At 37.7% G+C, this 18,474-nt stretch overlaps 1 protein-coding gene across 2 annotated transcripts; it reads left to right on the top strand.

The window, feature by feature from the left end:
- Positions 1 to 2,073: 2,073 nt before the first annotated feature.
- LOC107655273 (aminoacylase-1A-like) lies at positions 2,074 to 15,269 on the top strand. 2 transcript variants are annotated; one of them, XM_016442716.1, is made up of 15 exons: positions 2,074 to 2,184; positions 3,448 to 3,591; positions 5,098 to 5,162; positions 5,248 to 5,352; positions 5,438 to 5,532; positions 6,415 to 6,491; positions 9,082 to 9,171; positions 9,479 to 9,535; positions 9,618 to 9,691; positions 11,699 to 11,748; positions 11,835 to 11,979; positions 12,126 to 12,194; positions 13,837 to 13,916; positions 14,010 to 14,070; positions 14,406 to 15,269. In XM_016442716.1, exons 2-15 carry the CDS (start codon positions 3,462 to 3,464, stop codon positions 14,568 to 14,570), a joined length of 1,263 nt encoding a protein of 420 aa, XP_016298202.1. In that variant the 5' UTR covers positions 2,074 to 2,184; positions 3,448 to 3,461; the 3' UTR covers positions 14,571 to 15,269. The 2 variants fall into 2 exon arrangements, with proteins under 2 accessions (XP_016298202.1, XP_016298204.1); XM_016442718.1 differs by lacking the exon at positions 2,074 to 2,184 and adding an exon at positions 2,191 to 2,298.
- Positions 15,270 to 18,474: the final 3,205 nt, after the last annotated feature.

Genomic DNA, 18,474 nt, shown 5'->3' with positions numbered 1-18,474 from the left:
ATTAGGATGGATATTAGAAAGTAGATGACATTTTTTTTTAGTAACACTTAACAATAAGGCCCCATTAGTTATTGTTAGGCTGATGATACACTGGGCAACTTTTTGAGCAATGTTGCCAGGCAACTTGAGGACATTTTGTTTCTTCGTTTATCAGCCAGAACAGAAAAATTAATCGTTATAGTGTAGTGTGGACTTCCCAATTAACATAGAATGAGGACCATAACTAAAACGTTATAATTATCGATCTTGTCATGAAAAGATCTTTTCCTCAAAGTTACTTAAAGCAGGAAAAACATGCTGCGTTAGCCGGGAATCGAACCCGGGTCAACCTTCGCGCAGCAGTCAAAATGTTCTTTTCAATTATTCACATTCAAATATTTTCTCTATTATAGATAACTATACCCTATTATAATGTAAATGTTCATTAAGACCGTTGCACATTTTGAATATCCTACACAAGTACAATTATTAAAAGTTTTATTTTATCTTTGTGCACAAAGTTCGTTTATTATATGCTAATCGTACTTAAAGTGTATTTAGATGAAAAATGATTACACATTCATTTTATGTTATTTGCGGCCGAGGCGGGATTCGAACCTCTAATTGGGTGTATTTTACTCGTCCCGCCTCCCTGGAACTTCCTTCCTTCCTATTGGCTAGTCAGCGCTCTACACCTATGTGCGGCTGGCCTTCGCGTGGAAGGCAGCTATGCTAACCACTATACCACCAACGCCTGCTTGCTAGTACGCACTACAGATGTCACATACTCAGATTCAAAATCACAACAAGCTAAATACATCACGTGAATCTTGTAAAATAGGATAGAATAAAATAAAATAAAACGCGTCGCTCTTTTTGGCGAAATTAGTTGTGTTGAATTCAAAATACGTGTTTTAGCCGGCGGATGTTTTAAAAACGAGTTATTTGTCAGGTTAATCAGTTAAATCTATCAGTTCCAATGATTGATGCCTGATATAGTTACACACAGAACTGCAGCAATGTGTACAACATTATTTAAACAATTATCCAGCATTCACAAGCGTTTTCGACGAGAAAAGACACAAGTACCATGTGGTAAATCTGCGTAGCTGCGGACTTTTCCCAGTAACTCGGGGTTCTTCCTTCATTACACCAGTAGGTGGCGGCAAGTGACTGATGAGCGAGTCTGAATCATTCACTGAACCGATTCCTTCGAACACGTCGATCCATTCAGGAAAATAGCTGGCAATATTATGCAAAACAGTGTGTTTTTCGAGCTCTGAAGCGTGCTAAATAAAGAAGACGTACAGGACCAGGAATAACAATCACTTATCTAAAAAAGCTATGAAAAATGCCTCCAACCTTTTTTAAATAACGTGACTGTCTTGCGTCCAGACAGTTCATCTTGAAGTTCGTTGTCTGCTTAAATCTCTCTAGCTGTTGGTGTTGTTTAATCCCTGTGGAGAAAACGAATGGGAATTTCATTTCAGAAGCACATTACTGCAGTACACCACAGTGTTGGGGGTAATATACTACAAGTAACGCGAGTTACGTAATCAGATTACTTTTTTCAAGTGGACGCAAAGCTGCAATAATTAAATATGTTAAATAATACAAATATCCTTTATGTATTTAATCCCATTTTATTAACCAATTCGCTGCTGACTTTCGGTGATCCAATTCAACCATACTAATAAGCAAAAATGACTCAAGATAAACTAACATTTCTTCTTCTTTTTTATTGCTGAAGAGTTGAACTTTCTTCTTCTGCGTTCTACTGTTCAGACATGAATTTACATTTCCTTCAGCCTGAGGCGTTTGTTGTGAAAGGGCTTTTATATTTGCCAAAAATATAACTTCTTATATTAAAAGCAAACAAGCAAGTCCAGCCCAGATTTAAAAAGTAACGCAAAAGTACCGTAACGCATTACTTTCAATAACAAGTAACGAAGTAACGTAATTAGTTACTTTTTTTAGGAAGTAACGCAATATTGTAATGCATTACTTCTAAAAGTAACTTTCCCCAACACTGGTACGTTACACCAAAAACGTTTCATACATTTCGCGCACGCGCTCTAAACATCACGTACGTAACGGAGATTTGCGACGTCATGACGCTAGCCTCCGGAGCGAGAGAGGTGTTTTTGGGCATGATCGAGCATAATAAGTAACGACCCGAGTTCAGCCGAGGACCCTGGAGCGAAGGTGAGTTATAAATTACCTTCAGATATCCATTACAGGGAAAGACAGTGTTTGTAACAGTGTTGTTTACTGATTAAGACGCAAATCAGCAGTGAGCTCGCGCTGAAGCTGAAGCAGGTGAGTCAATGTGTCAGCTGCTATTGATGGATAGATTTATTATTAAACACACGACACATCAATACAGACGTTTGTTTGATTTGAAACAGGCTGGTATTTGTTGTGCAGTGATGTTTACTCTGTAAAGAATCGAGCTCTTTTCCTGCCATGTTGTTTTGCATGTTTGTTTACTTGTGTTGACAGTTAAACAATCTGACCAACTAGCCAGAAGGCAAGTCTTTTACGTTTTATTTATGTATTTTTCCCCCTGAAATTAGATGTTTTTATGTAATTGTAAAAAATAAAATGTATCTCCCATCTTTAAAACCAATGGCTGGTTGCATAAACTGCGTAGACTACTGTTACAAGTCATTTTTTCTTTAAGACTGGTTGTAACTTTTTTAAGTTTGCTACATGAACATGTAAACTGGTTTATGCAGACGTTTAATGGACAATAAGTAAGTTTATACTAACTTATAAGGCAAGTCTAAGCAGTTTATGTGACCAGCCAGTGTCAGGTTCAAACCCCAAAAAGCCTAGAAACCAGAACTAACCAGTAATAAGTCATCTGTAAGATCTGCTATTTTGTTTTGTTTTATTAAGTGTAAATATGCAGCCAAACCCTGTATGAGGATGTTTAAAAAATATTAACTATAATTTTAAATTCATATTTTCAAAGACTATTTAAAATAATTTAATAATATTAAACATCTATTTTTTTTAAATGCATATTTTTTTATTTAAAATACATATTTAAAAATACTTTTTCAGGATTCTTTGATGAATATAAAGGTCAAAATGAACATCTTTTATTTGAAATAGAAATATGTTGCAATGTTTGTGGATTATATAAATGTTGTATATAAATAGAAATGTATTATAAACTGTCCCGTTTGATCATTTTAATGCATCTTTGTTGAATTAAAGTATTATTTCTCACCTTTTGAATCACAGTTAATAGAGCTATGGTTCATGAAAATGTACTTCATAAATATAATGATATAATGTTAAAAAATTTTAAATGTAAAAAAAAAATCCTTAAAATGGCCCTTCAAAAGGCTTTATTTTCTTATATATATATTTATTCAAGTTTGATTTTAGACATTTAAAATTCACACATATGCGTGTATGAGAGTGTGTATTGGTTAATAATGAACCGTCTCGTCACAGGACAGTGGGCCGGTATGTTGCCTGATAAAGATGGACCAAACGGCGGTGGAGGGGTCCAGAATGGCCCCGGGACAGAAGACCCTTCAGTGACCCTGTTCAGAGAATACCTGCGGCTGAAGACCGTCCACCCAGAGCCCGACTACGGTACCTCAGAGACCCTCTTACCCTGTCCTGCAGTAAATAGAAGTGCAATTTCACCTTCTAGGTTTATGACTCGGGTTAACCTTTGCACAGGAATACATGTTAACCCCTACAACGTCTAGAAATTTTGCCTACGCTGGCAGTTTACTAGTTTTAAGACTAATTTGCCCTGAAAGGTGTTGTAATGCATCACCAATGACATCCAATCAAAGTCCATTAGTTGATCTTTGATCAAGTGAGGTGATGATTACTTAATACAGTAAACTAGGAGTAGGTTAATCGAGGTTAGGTTAATCGTAGGTTAATCAAATTTAACCTAAGTTGTTTATTACAGTTTAGATTCAATTTTTGCAGAAATGCAGAAGAGTATTGAAGGCATACTGTACTTCATGTTGTAGAACAAAACTTCAGTGTATCGTCAAGTTAAGTTTACCACAGGCTTCATTTTACTCACAAATTGAAAAAACCCATTATAAATCCACATAGGAACCAGCAGTGAATTAGTCCTCTGGCTTCTGCCATCATACCTGCACCACTCCATTCCAGCCACTGCAGATATTTAGCTTTTACACAGAGTTATGTTTCTACTAAATTTAATGATGCAACGCTTAAATATTTGGCAGCGGCTGTAAATCGCAATAGATGCTAACAATGGATTCTAGTTACACAAAGTGAAAATTTTGCTATTCTGCTATTTATACCATTTAATGCAAATAAAGGCAATTATCTGCACCTCAGTATTGTAGTACATTATAAAACAGTATGCAGTAATAACGTATTGAGTGTAAATGATAATTTTAAGTCAAATTATTAAATGGATGCCACTTTATTGGGACAATAAAGCCCTCCCTACACATACTTTATTTTCAAATTTTTGAGTATTTTCTTTTTCATTTTTTATTGAAAATAAATGATATGAGATTTGAAAAGGGAGGAAAAACAGTTCAGCAAAAGGTGGGTTCGAACTCGGGTCGATCGCATTCAAAAGACTGTGGTAGCGCTTTACCACCTACCCCACTGGAGCTGAAGATTGACAGCCGTCTTTTGTAGTGTTGACTACCCCAATCACACTTTGGTAGGCAGAGTTAGTGTAAATACACACTCCGTAAATATTTAGTCGTGCATATATTGTAAATTGCACATAGCTGGTGCAGCCCTGACCTGGTCTTTCCTGCAAACATCCCCAGAGTAAAGGATGCAAATAGGGATTAAAGAGTGTTTAGTTCAGTGGAATAATTCATGACATATTGTTCATTAATATGGGTGAACAGATCGCAGAACTGCAGTGTCTGGTGTCTTTTTCACAATGGATTGCATTTACATTATTTAGTTACATTACAATTACATTATTCTACAGACGGATATAAATAGAAAACAACTTTTGTCTCTGAAACTGAGGGATAATGATTATATGAAACGCAACCTTTGGTTATCACAAATGCAAAGTTGCTGACTATCATGTCTGGGGTCAGTAAAGTAAATCTGCGTCTGTCAATCACTCATTGTCAGATGCTGCTGTAAGGTTCCTGGAGCGGATAGCAGAGGAGCTGGCTTTACCCATGAAGAAAGTGGAGGTATTGATACTAACTGCTGGATCTGTCTAACTCTAATCATGTTTTTCATCAATCACATCCATGTTGATTTAAACCTGCCTTTCAGGTGTGTCCGGGTCGAGTCGTTGCAATCATCACGTGGGTCGGCAGCCGGCCGGAGCTGAAGTCTGTGGTGCTGAACTCACACACTGATGTGGTTCCAGTTTATGAGGTACTGCTGTAACACGTCAGTCACTGTACAGATCACATAGCATGGGTCAGATCTCACTTAAAAACTGTGTTCCCGTCTGCTTCAGGAACACTGGAAGCATGACCCATTTGCTGCTGTTAAAGATGAGCATGGCAACATCTACGGCAGAGGATCTCAGGATATGAAATGTGTCACGATACAGTGAGTTTAAAACCTGCTACAAACTAAAAATTATGTTAAAGGGGTCATATGACACAAAACTTTGGAGCGTTACAAGCTGTTAAGATCTGATAAGATCTGTAAAGATGCAAAAATTAAAGTCTCAAACCTGAAGAGGTATTATAAGTTAAGACTCGTCCACACCTTCCTAAAATGCCTCGTTTAAACACACCCCCACAAATCTACGTCACTGTGTGGGAAGATTTGCATAGCATCGCCCAAATGTTTACCCAAAGAAAGGCAGCGTAACTTTGATCCTCGCTGTAGTATTGTTGCTGCCGCCGCCGTGTTGTGGGGACGCTGTGTGTTTCCAAATATGGTAAGGGGCGTGACATTTCCGTCACATGCTTGAGGTATTCGGCCAATCACAACGCACTGGACAGCTGGCCAATCAGAGCACACCTCGCTTTTCAGAACGATGAGCTTTGTAAAAATCGACGCGTTTCAGAAAGGCGGGGCATAGAGGAGAAACAATAATGTACGGTATGTGGAAAATAATATGTTTTTTGAACGTTAAACCACATAAAAACACATTGCAGTACACCAAATACACAAAATTTGAACACAAAAACCCCTTTAAAACCTTTGACCTGGTAAGCCAGTGTTGTTGTTGTAATACTGAGGTACTACTATAGTTACAGTTACTGTTAAAGTTTATATTTTTATAAATTGTGGTCAAAACATGAACGTTTTGAGATGAAGTAAGAACATTAGCTTGAAATCTTTTGGAGTATTATTGGCATATATTTTCGATCATCAGCTATGGTTTGGTTGGGCACAAACAAACATAAGAAAAGCATAATAATTTGTTATCTAAATTGGATATGGAGTTTGCTTGTGTATTGAAGTTTTGTTTCTCTGCAGGTACATTGAAGCCATTCGCAGACTGAAGGCGGCTGGGAAGAGATTTTCTCGTACTATCCATTTAACATTTTTCCCAGGTTAGCTCACAACATGGTTTAAAATTTTAGCAACAGACCTTAAATGGGTTATGAACTGCCTCTGTTTTTTATTTTGTACTGTTCTCTGAGGTTCACTTATAATGTTATCAAGATTTTTACATCAAAAATCATAATTTAGAAGTAATAGACAATTTTCCGTCCTGTTTTGACTCCCCTCATCAGAATGCTCTGATTGGATAGGTGTGGAGGATTGTAAACTCGGAAGTGAACACCCACTGCTATGATTGGCTAATAGTTGTGTATGTTTAACAGTGTACATTCCTCATAGATGAATACTGCTGTGATTTAGATTCAAAATGCATAAATAACTCAATATATATCAAACGATCTGTAATAACAGACAAAGCAATAGTGACCATGTCATGAAAACAGTTACTCACACTTGTGTGTTGTGACATTACTGTTGGATCTAATATAGTCGGCAGAGCATCAAATTTAGTTTCAATCTTACTGAAAATCCTGCGTCGAATTGTGCCTTGTTTGTAAACGAATCCGTGGTAAAATAAAGTGAACAAAAGACAAGAGTTCTTACTGATGCCGTCTGGATCTTCATTAAAAATAAAGTTCATCCACTCTTTCGTAATGTTGGGATCAGAGGGAAGGCAATGCAAAGACTGTGTTTTTCCACAGCTTGGCACTGCACAGCATCTTGTTGTCTTCAGAGTATCTTTATCGTTTGGTTTCTGTGTAGACCTGCATGTTTGTCTCTCGTAAACACTAGGCTACATGTGTGAATCAGTGGGCGGGGCTAAACAGGCAGCGATTTAGAATCGGTGGGCGGGGCTACACAGGCAGCGATGTAGAATCGATGGGCGGAGCTGAACTGGCAGCGACGTAGAATCGGTGGGCGGGGCTGAACTGGCAGCGACGTAGAATCGGTGGGCGGGGCTGAACTGGCAGCGACGTAGAATCGGTGGGCGGGGCTGAACTGGCAGCGACGTAGAATCGGTGGGCGGGGCTGAACTGGCAGCGACGTAGAATCGGTGGGCGGGGCTCAACAGGCAGCGACGTAGAATCGGTGGGCGGGGCTGAACTGGCAGCGACGTAGAATCGGTGGGCGGGGCTGAACTGGCAGCGACGTAGAATCAGTGGGCGGGGCTGAACTGGCAGCGATGTAGAAGCAGGTGTTGATCTTCTTCTGCGGAGGTGGTGCTTATCCACACTATTATATCATAGATTAGAACATTCCACAAGCTGTCGTTTTGGTATGGCTTCAATATCTGTTTTATACTACCGATAAAATTTTGAGTTGTGAAACTTACTGGATGTTTTTATAGCACAATGACCTCTTATATGTCAAAAGATCAAGACTTTTGGTTTCTCAGTTCATGACCCCTTTAAGCTGCAGTCACATTAACAATAGTTTGCAGGTGAAAATCATCCATTTACTGTTTTCAATAGTTTCAAACCAAGCAGCATTATGTCAGTAAAATTGAAACATGCAAAATATGTGTGAGGATATTTCGTCCTCACACAAAACTCCTGATCATGTGGATTTCTATTAAAATGACTAGATTTCACCATTTGTGAAAATTTGTCAAGCATGGTAATGTGATCTCACCTTTATTTCTGGATTACGGCATATTTAATTGAAAACATAAATGAAAAGTCTACAAGATTTCTAGTCAAGTGAAAATATGTGACTAGATTCATGAAATACAATGGGAACAAATTTCTCCGTAAATTGATTGTAGAACCGATTATTGCATTGAATTCAATTCGTTTCACGAACACAAGCAGAACAAATTTGTGATAATCATTTGTAAATGAATACTTATGTATACTGTCAATGTAATTTTAACCAGTTTAATTTTAGCCAGTGCAATTTTTTTTATCTACCTTATTTTTGGTTGAATGGATGTAGCTATTTGTAAATTTAATGTGTGGCTTCTGGTCTCATCCACTTCCAGCTATTTTTAGCTATATAAAACAGCTTATTTTGCTGCTTGATATTGCACACTGGTGTATCTTACCATATTATTTTAATGTATTGTCTAAATTATAAACACACTGGTTTGTAGTGCAAACAGTTTTACTGTTTACTGCACTTTGTTATTCTTCACGTTATTTCACTACAGTGACTAATGAACCGTATGTCTCGCACATTCACATAAAACAGCTTGCTTCTGTGTTAAAAAATAAAAAATAAGGTGGATAGTCAACGTGGTAAAAATTGACCCCGAATTGTAGTTAACAGAAGTTTTCTGTATTATTGCACAACATTAAAAACACTTCTGGAAGTAAAATGTGATTTTGAATGGCGTTTCACATTGGTTTTATGCAATGTCTAATTTTCACAAACATGTTTTCCTGAGTTTTATTTGTATACTAGAATTTTAAGTATATAGTATGTATGTAATACCAGTTTTTCACTGGCTCATTGACACCAAGACAATAACACAACCTATCTCTAGACTGTATGTCTGTCCCTCACATCCTCATTTTCATTTGTAGCTAATTAAACATTGCGTAACAAAGATCCATTGGTGCTTTTGTATCTGTTATGACCAGTTCTGCAATAAAAGCCACTTTGCCTACAAATTTATGGTGTTTTTAATGTTTTTGACAGATGAGGAGGTCGGTGGTCACAAAGGAATGGAGACATTTGTGAAGCACCCTGAATTTCAAAAGCTGAACATTGGTTTTGCCCTTGATGAAGGTAAACAAACCTGCAGATTCAGTCTTCTAGTTGTTGTAGTTGCTTTAGTATTCTCAGGTTTTCTCAGAATTGCAGACTTGATTTTAACAGAGTGAGGGGTGAATTCATTAAACGGTTAAACTGCTTTAGCACCACTCTGAACAGAAAGACACAAACTGCGCTCCCTTATACTTAAGCTCATCCGTGAAACAGTGCAGCATTCACATACAATACATTACCATTCAATCTTCATACAATTCTGTTTTTAAACTAAAACATGTATGCACTAATATTAAAGAGAGTTTTTGCCTGTTTTATTTGTTCACAGGTTTGGCAAACCCAACCAATGCCTATACTGTCTTCTACGGAGAAAGGAACCCCTGGTGTGAGTATCACATATGCCAGTAGCCACATTTACTCTGTGTCTGTGTGTGTGTGTGGTAACAAACATGTACTCTGTCCTGCAGGGATCACAGTCCGCTGTCCAGGAAGTCCAGGTCATGGTTCCAGGTTTGTGGAGAACACAGCAGCAGAGAAACTAGTGAGTGTGTTCAGAATGTAATGTGGCCAAACATTTTTATTTTCTGCAAGGACAAATTAATTTGATCAAAAATAAAAACATTTATAATGGTGCAAAAGATTTCTATTTCAAATAAATGCCATTTTTTTAACTTCAACATAGAATTCTGAAGTTCGAAATATCTGGCGGTGCAACTGTTCTCAACATTGCTAATAATCAGGGGCCGGATTCATGAAACATTCTCAAGAAAAAGTCTTCTTAACTGCCATTTTCTTCTTATTTTTCAACTTAAGAAAAAAAATGAATTTTTTTTTATATTCCCAAAAAATCTTCTTAAGAATGTTCTTATCTTTTTTCTTAAGATTGCTCATAAGACAAATCTTAAGATTTCAAATTCTTGAAAAGAAGCTTCTTAAAAAATCATCCTACATAACTTCGTATAGTTAGGATAGCCCCAGACTTGTCTTAAATCCCAAATAGTAAGAATGATTTAATTCATTTATTGGGTTATTTCAAATTAATTGTTATATTTAAGCATTACATTAAAACTATCTACTTATAATACATAGTAGGACTATTAATAGGGATGTGCTCGGGTTTTCTAAAGTGACACACCAACGACTGATAATGTAAACAATGATCGGTCATGATTAGCCTATGTGTAAGGCGACTTTTTGCTGAATTCAGAATTCACTAACAACTCTAAAAACCGAGTCAGATAGGGTGCTCGTTTTTAATTTTAGCCTATAAATACGATATAATCTTTGGCAGTATTTAGCGCATATGAATGTGCCCATACACAGGACGTGTTTACTGTAGCAGCGCGGACACACATACCCAGTGTTGCCAGATTGGAAATGTCCAAGTATCGTACCAAAATCTCAAAATTATAGTATTTGGAAGAAAATTATCGTACACAAGTCAAACGTACAGAATACAGCTATTTATCTAGACCAACAACTTTTTGACACAACCTGCAAATTACCACAATAGATAAATAACTAGGCATACTTTACACCATGTCTACACTGGATGCGAGCAAAATGCGATAGAACCCATTATAATCAGTGACGCTGTCTACACTGGATGCGCCGATTTCGTGTATGAGTATAGAAGCCATATGATTACAACTGCCATCAATTGAGGCATCATGAAATTCTGAAATGATCGTACAATATGGGATTTTATTATTGTACATTGAACAGAGGTCAAAATTATCGTACAAATACGATAATAGCTATATCGGAAGAGAGCTCAAAAACACAGCACAAAAATGAAAGAAACCGATCGCTGCAGCTTAAGACAGGCTCTTTAAAAGTAACTGTTCAAAAACACGGCGCATTAAAAACGCCAGTCAAGCTGGTTGCGATGATAATAGTGTGCGCGCTTATTATGATCATTAGGGTGATCTGCAGGAAGTGCAAAAAGACAATCATTGAAGTGTGAGATTATTAGTGCGTCTTCAGCCATTTATTCATTTATTCTTCTTAAGAAAAAAATTAAGATGTTCTTAGGAAACATTTTTAAGAACTTAAGCATTTTTCAAGAATTGCACTTAAAAACATTCTTACGAACTTCGTTTAATTTATCTTAAGAGTATTCTTAACTTATTTCTTAAGATGATGTTTGTGAATCCGGCCCCAGAAATGTTTCTTGAACAGCAAATCAGCATATCAGAATGATTTCTGAAGGATCATGTGAGATCCTTATAAATTAAGTAATATCTTCTCTTATTTGTGAGGGCACAGCATACAGACGTTGAACTATTAGAAACAAAACTCTTTCAAACTGTATAATAGTTGTATATGCAGTTTTCATGTTTATTCTCCTATTAATTGACAAACTACATTAAATGTGTTTACTATTAAAAAACAGCAATATTTAAAATGAACAAATGAAGGCAAAAGGTTGTTTATATTAAATTGCAAGTAACTTATATGCATTTTAACCTAAAATCATGAAGTTTATTTTATCCTGAAGTCTATTTTTATCCTGTTTCTGATGCATCTGTCTGTGTTGTGTCCACAGCGGCGAGTTATAAACTCCTTCCTGGAGTTCAGAGAGAAAGAGAAACACCGGTGAGCTTCATTCTCAATCTGTGTTCTGAACATCTGGTTAAAGGAGATCTGTTAAACGTGAAACTACACCTGTGTGTGATTTCCAGGCTGAACACCAATGAGTGTTTTACTCTGGGTGATGTCACCACTGTTAACATGACCATGGTGAAAGGGGGCGTGGCTTACAATGTGATTCCAGCGGAAATGGATGTCAGCTTTGACTTGAGAATCCCGCCCACCGTTAACCTGCAGGTGTGTATCTGGACCATTACATGGGATCCGAACACGAGTTCAGTTACACCCCCCTCCCTTTGCAAGTCTCTTTTTATTTATTAAATTATTTGGCTTTGAACTGATTCTTTCGCCGTGTGTCACTTCCGATTCTGTTCACTGTACAGGAGTTTGAAGTGAAGATAAAAGCCTGGTGTAAAGAAGCTGGTGAGGACGTGACATATGATTTTGCACAGGTCAGATTTATTTTTACACACCAAACACAATTCCATCTGGCCTGATCTCACATCTGGTAATTTCATGTGTCTGCCAGGAGACCATGGCCACATACACACTGTAGAGATTCAGGAGTGACACCTACATTTAAATACGGGGGTGAATTATCGAAATTATCGTTAGAACTTGCTCTTGAAACTGCTATGATTTACATCATGCTAACCGTTGCATGTGGCATCTTGCACATTTGGTCTCACTTTTTAATTTTACATTGACCAAAGACTTTTTAAAGACGATTTTAAAGGGGTGGTTCATTGCGATTTCAATTTTTTAACGTTAGTTAGTGTGTGTGTAGCTGTTTGAGCATAAACAATATCTGCAAAGTTACGAAGCTGAAAGTTCAATGCAAACTGAGATATCATCTTTTAAAATTCTGGCAGTTTAATGCCTACAAAAACGGCTGTTAGGGACTACAACGAGTTACTTCCCGGGTTCGTGACGTCACAAACCTTGATAAACCCCGGCCCCGGGAACATGCAACGAAGTGGGCGAGGCCATGCTGCGCTGCTTTAGAGAAGAGGAAGAGAAAACTAGAGGTGCACGTAAAAATCTGTTCATATCAGAATCGCGATTCTGTCTTCTAACGATTCTAATGATTAACACATGTTAGACTGCACCCCATAAACACAATCAAGCCTAGAAAAAAAACAGTGAACCACCCCTTTAACTAAACCACAGAGTCATCGTGTTTTGTTTAGTTTATATTTGGAAGCATGCGCTCTTGAACGGTTGCCATGTCCACTTATTATAAGCAATGCTTATTAAGCGTCTTTGGGTTTGTTGTTTGGGCTCAGCTCCTAAAGTGATCCAGTTTATGGAGTTAATAAAGTAGGCAGGTGCAGGTTGCAATATTTATTTATTTTTTCGAGCAAGATCTGGCAACACTACTGAGTCAAAACCTTCCCTGTGATTTTTTGCACCCCACATAAAGAAAAGACACAACTCCGATACACTTTTAAATACAACATTAAAAACTAGTTCCTCAGTTTGTTTCCATACACATTGCATAGTTGTGGTAAATGCGGGAGTCAGTCTTCCTGTAAATTACTAAACTGTGTGTGTACAAGCACAAGAGACTCATGATTTGATTTTAAAGGTGTCCTATTATGCTTTTTCACTTTTTCAACTTTAGTTGGTCTGTAATGTTGCTGTTTGAGCATAAAAAAGATCTGCAAAGTTACAAAGCTCAAAGTCCACTTCAAAAGGAGATATTTTATTTAACAGAAATCACTTTTCAAAAACTACAACGAACGACTCGTTTGGACTACAACGCATATTTTCCGGGATTTGTGATATCACAAAGATTCCAGTCACAGCACACACTGGCCCAGCTAACCAGTCAAAACACACACTGGCCCAGCTGACACAGCACATTTCGTATTTCAGAAGGCGGGCCTTCATTTGATACAGGAACTATTCGAGCCATTCATGCCAGACTGGGGAGAGAGGTGTTGTAATAATGTAAAATATGTGAAAAAGAATGTGATTTTCGAACAACCTAGTATGAGAGCCTGTTCTAGTACACCCCCAAAACAAAATCAAGACTTTGTAAAAGAGCATAATAGGACCCCTTTAAATCTGTTGCCTTTTTCTGCTCTTCAGAAACACATGGACCAGAATTTCACATCTACAGAGGAGAGCGACCCCTGGTGGCACGCATTTAGCTCCACCTGCAAAGCCATGTGAGGGGAAAAATTTGTTTGTTGTAAAGTTTTGTGAGCCTCTAGTTTTAGTTGAACACGTGCAGACATGTGACTCTATGCATTTGATGACAGGAACGTGACTCTGAAAAAGGAAATCTTCCCTGCTGCCACAGACAGCCGCTTCATCAGGGAAGTAAGTCAATTTCACTTCTGTCTGCAGACACAAACAACCTGACACATCGTCTAAAGAAAATCTAAAATATACCTGAAGATGTCATTTATTCCTGTGATTTCAAAGCTGAATTTACTCCGCATCATTACTCCAGTCTTCAGTGTCACATGATCCTTCAGAAATCATTCTTAATATGCTGATTTGCTGCTCAAGAAACATTTCTGATTCATACATGTTAACTGTATAGATATTTAAAATCATACTGACCCTAAACTAGTGTATTTCATTAATTTTGTATGTTATATCCCTCCGTAGGGGAGTTCCTGTTAATAATATTGTGAATTGTGTTTTTGTAGGAGGGTCTTCCTGCCATTGGCTTCTCTCCGATGAATCTCACTCCCATCCTGCTTCACGATCATAACGAGTATCTGAATGAGCAGGTGTTCCTGCGGGGCATCCAGGTGTACGAGCGTCTGGTCCCGGCTCTGGCCAGTGTGCCGCCTCTGAGCGGAGAAGAGTAGAGGATCTCACTCCTCCTCTCCTGCTTCAGTCTCTCACAGCTGCTTCTGCTCCTCACGGTTCTGAGTAAAGGTGCTGATTTCCACACAAATGTATCTGCCATAACACCAAAGAATGGGCTGATCCCATATAATGGTCACCGTTATGTTTGCTTTAACTCAGGAGCTGCTTTCTTTCAATAACGTCTTAGAAATGCTTTTAAGTCTTATTTGTTAGCTGATATCCACAATTAGGAGCTGATATGAACTGTTGTTTTAATTCATAAAGTGTAAATTTAACACACTTAAATTAGGCAGTTTGTGTCTCATATATGAAAAAAAGAAAATTATTTCAGAGACTGAAACTGTACAGCTGTGCTTGCAATAGATGTATTATATTTTTTAATACAAATGATTTTGATGCAAACGTAGTTATATATACTGAAAATGCGTATGGGTCATTGATTACTATGAGACGTATATTGCACAGTAACTACTATTAGAATGAGTCACATTTCCTGATTTCATGTTTTCTGAGTTTTGAAGTTACCTCAAACCTTGTTTTTGGACACGTCAAAGTCAAAATGAAGTCAAAATGTGGTTGACTGGTGCTACTTTGCCCTCCTGATTAAAAAGTTAATAGGTAGCATATATCAAAGCTATCTGAAGTGATTAGTATTATTATTTTTATTACATGGAGACTGACTTCAAATAATAAAAAAATATGGCTTTAAAGGTTAAATTTAAGGGGATGTGTATTTTTCACCACTTTCCATAGATAGATAGTGATAGATAAACTAGGAAACAAAAATACGTTTTTTACACTATTCATAGTAAAAAAAAAACAGCTTGACTGGAAACAGACAATAAAACAAAACAATAAAACCTTTTTTTTTTTTTAAATGCATGTCACATGTCTGTCAACCATGCTTATTGTAAACAAAAAGCCTCAACATTATAGTATATAGTATATAACAATATAGTAATATAACTCATCATGGGTCATAGGACAGCTTTGTGGGAACAAACACACGTTAAAACAAATTGAAACCCGCCAATTTGTCCATTCCGAGCTCCTGCAGCAGAGCATGTGGTTCCCTTTCAAGCGTTCACTCTACATTACGAAGCATCGCTGTGGGAACTCCTCCCCTTCTCCGAAATCCTGAAACCTTATAGGATAACAGCAGTTCCGTAAACTGGCCAATTGTCGCTAATCTATGCAAATTGCATGCAAATACTGACAAGCCTGTGGGCAGTATAAATGCAGCAAGTGCAACAATTGCCTCAGAATCTTCTCCACTGTCAAAGACGCACCAGAAGATACTACAACTACTTTACAGCATCTGATGGCCAGCGGACCCTCACGAGCACTGCCTGGGACTGGCCTATGCTGAGGCTGCTTCTCTGAGTCTGACTGCATGCGCTGAAACTGACTTGCTGCTGCTTGTTTAGAGGGCTCAGAGGAACATCAGTCGTGGCCTTATGGGGATGAGGCCCACTGCCACCAGCGAGCCGCTGGTGAGCCCACCCTAGTTGTTACTACATCTTCAGCGATTCATTTGAATCATTATCTCTCTACTCAGTCATGTGAGAGATTTTCTGCCTTTTATGCTATAACTGACCTATTATTGCCTGACATGTCTCCTCCTATGCAGGACCAGGCTTTTTAATTGTTTCAATCAGAAATGTTTGTCTACTCTGAATCTTACTGCTCCGTTAAAACCCAAATGAATGAAGGCCTTACAGGTTTGGAACGACATGAGGGTGAGCAATTAATGACAGAATTTAAATTTTCGGGTGAACTAATCCTATGTTATTGACATTTTGTCAACTTGACAAAGCTTTCTGTTAACTTTTTTTTAATCCACAGCAATTTACAAATGTAAACTACAAGAAGCAACTTTATGCTTAACTTTAAACTACAACAACTTTATGTAATCATCAATTCTGAGACTTTAGTTAAATTGAATTCAGAGGAAAAAGTGTTATCACAGTCACGGGTTTGTTTTTTCCCTTCCTCTCAGTGCAGTTTTGGGTGTCTCATACTGCTGATTTGGACTCCAAGACCATAAAACAGATCCATGAAGAGGCCAGGATGGAGCAGCAGGAATATTCAAGACACTCAAACAGCCACGAGCAAGGCTAATTTTAAGCCAGCAATATAGTCATTTAAAAAAAAAAAACCAGTTGAGTTAAATCTATCTATCTATCTGGCTGTCTATCTGTCTTATTTGTCTGTCTATATTCACTAGATAGATATACATATAGATAGATATATACATATACATTCACTAGATAGATACACTGTAAAGTAAAATAAAATAAAATAAGTTATTTTTTTCAGGTTGTTGAAATTGTAGTCAATTGTAAAATTGTAGTCAAAAGTCTGTAAAATCTCTAAATTAACTACTCAGCTGTTACTTTAAGTATTATGACATTAATGAAAAATTGCAGTAATTCACATTTTTATGCAGTATTTTTTTCTGTTTTCTTAAATTACAAATGTAAAATTACAAAAATAGTCTAATACAATAACAAAACCGTCAGATGATAAAATGTCAAATGACTGGCAGCAACAGCTGCAAAACAAAAACCATAATTAAAGTAAAATCTACTTAAGATGAAAACACTGTTATTTTACAGGTATTTCCTGAATTATTATGATCAAACACCTTCACTATAAATAAACAAAACATCAGCAACAGAACATTAAACACTAACAGATCTCTCTAAATCTCAGCATCTTCACTCATTACAAACCAGCTTGACTTTATTTCTTTCATACAAAACTTCTTATCGAGAATTAACAGAGGTTTAGATGTTGATATTTTCTTGAAAATAATAAAGTTTGAAGTCACCGTTGTGGAGATTAGCATTTGTTGGGCTCTTGACCCTTCACTTTTTAACAATAGATTTTCTCCGGCTGCTGTAACTGTGCTTTGAAAACATGTTGGTTTTAGCAAATTTTGCAAGAGAAACATTGATCAGATGAAGTTGGTTACTTATTGATGATTCAATCATCTTGTAGTGGCCTGATTCACTGATCTCATCAGTTTAATCTGTGAGTATATTATTTTGTGTTTCTGTAGCCGTAGAATACTATTGCATAAAAACCTGTCCTGATTTTTACATTTGAAAAGTTTTTAAGTCATTATGCAAAAATTATTTGGATGGGATTATGTGGACAAACAGACATCAAGAATCTGCATGAACCTCAACAATGGTGACAATCGACAATGTTGAGATTCATGCACTGATTCTCAACACCAACTACCTCCTGAGTCAAAAAGACAGCTCAAAACACTTTTTATATAATGAACGTTTAAAAAAAAAACCGTCTCGGTTACGTATGTAACCTTCATTCGCTGAAGGAGGGAACGGAGACGTCGCTTCGAGAGACCAATCTACTTTGAGTGTAACCACAGACTTTACACATATGGAATCCACTTAGGTCTTAGGAACCCAGCCCTCTACCGGTTCTCACAGATTCATCAAGTGAGGGCCTGGCGCCAGACTTTCCGCCACGTCTGGCTGCCGAAGGGATGGAGGAGCTTGACAGGGTCTACAGTACGGACTCTCTGGAGCAGTTTTAGCAAGCCGACACTGAACCGGGGCCTTCAATGCTTCTACCCATTTGAGGTGAGAACACAGGAGGATACTGCCTCCACACGAAGGCTATAGAATCTAGCGAACATGTTGGGGGTCGCCCAGCCCGCAGCTCTACAAATATCTGTCAGCGAGGGGCCACGAGTCAGCGCCCAGGAGGATGCAACACTTGAACGGGCAGGGCACACCCTGTGCCTGATAAGCCAGGGTGATGGCATCCACTATCCAGTGGACCATCCTCTGCTTAGAGACGGCAATCCCCTTCTGCTGGCCTCCGTAACAGACAAAGAGCTGGTCTGAGTTCCTAAAGCTTTGCGTCCGT

The sequence above is a fragment of the Sinocyclocheilus anshuiensis genome, unplaced genomic scaffold (genome assembly GCF_001515605.1).
Source record: "Sinocyclocheilus anshuiensis isolate Anshui unplaced genomic scaffold, SAMN03320099.WGS_v1.1 scaffold988, whole genome shotgun sequence".
NCBI lineage: Eukaryota > Metazoa > Chordata > Actinopteri > Cypriniformes > Cyprinidae > Sinocyclocheilus > Sinocyclocheilus anshuiensis.
This window is presented reverse-complemented; position numbering and strand designations above follow the sequence as displayed.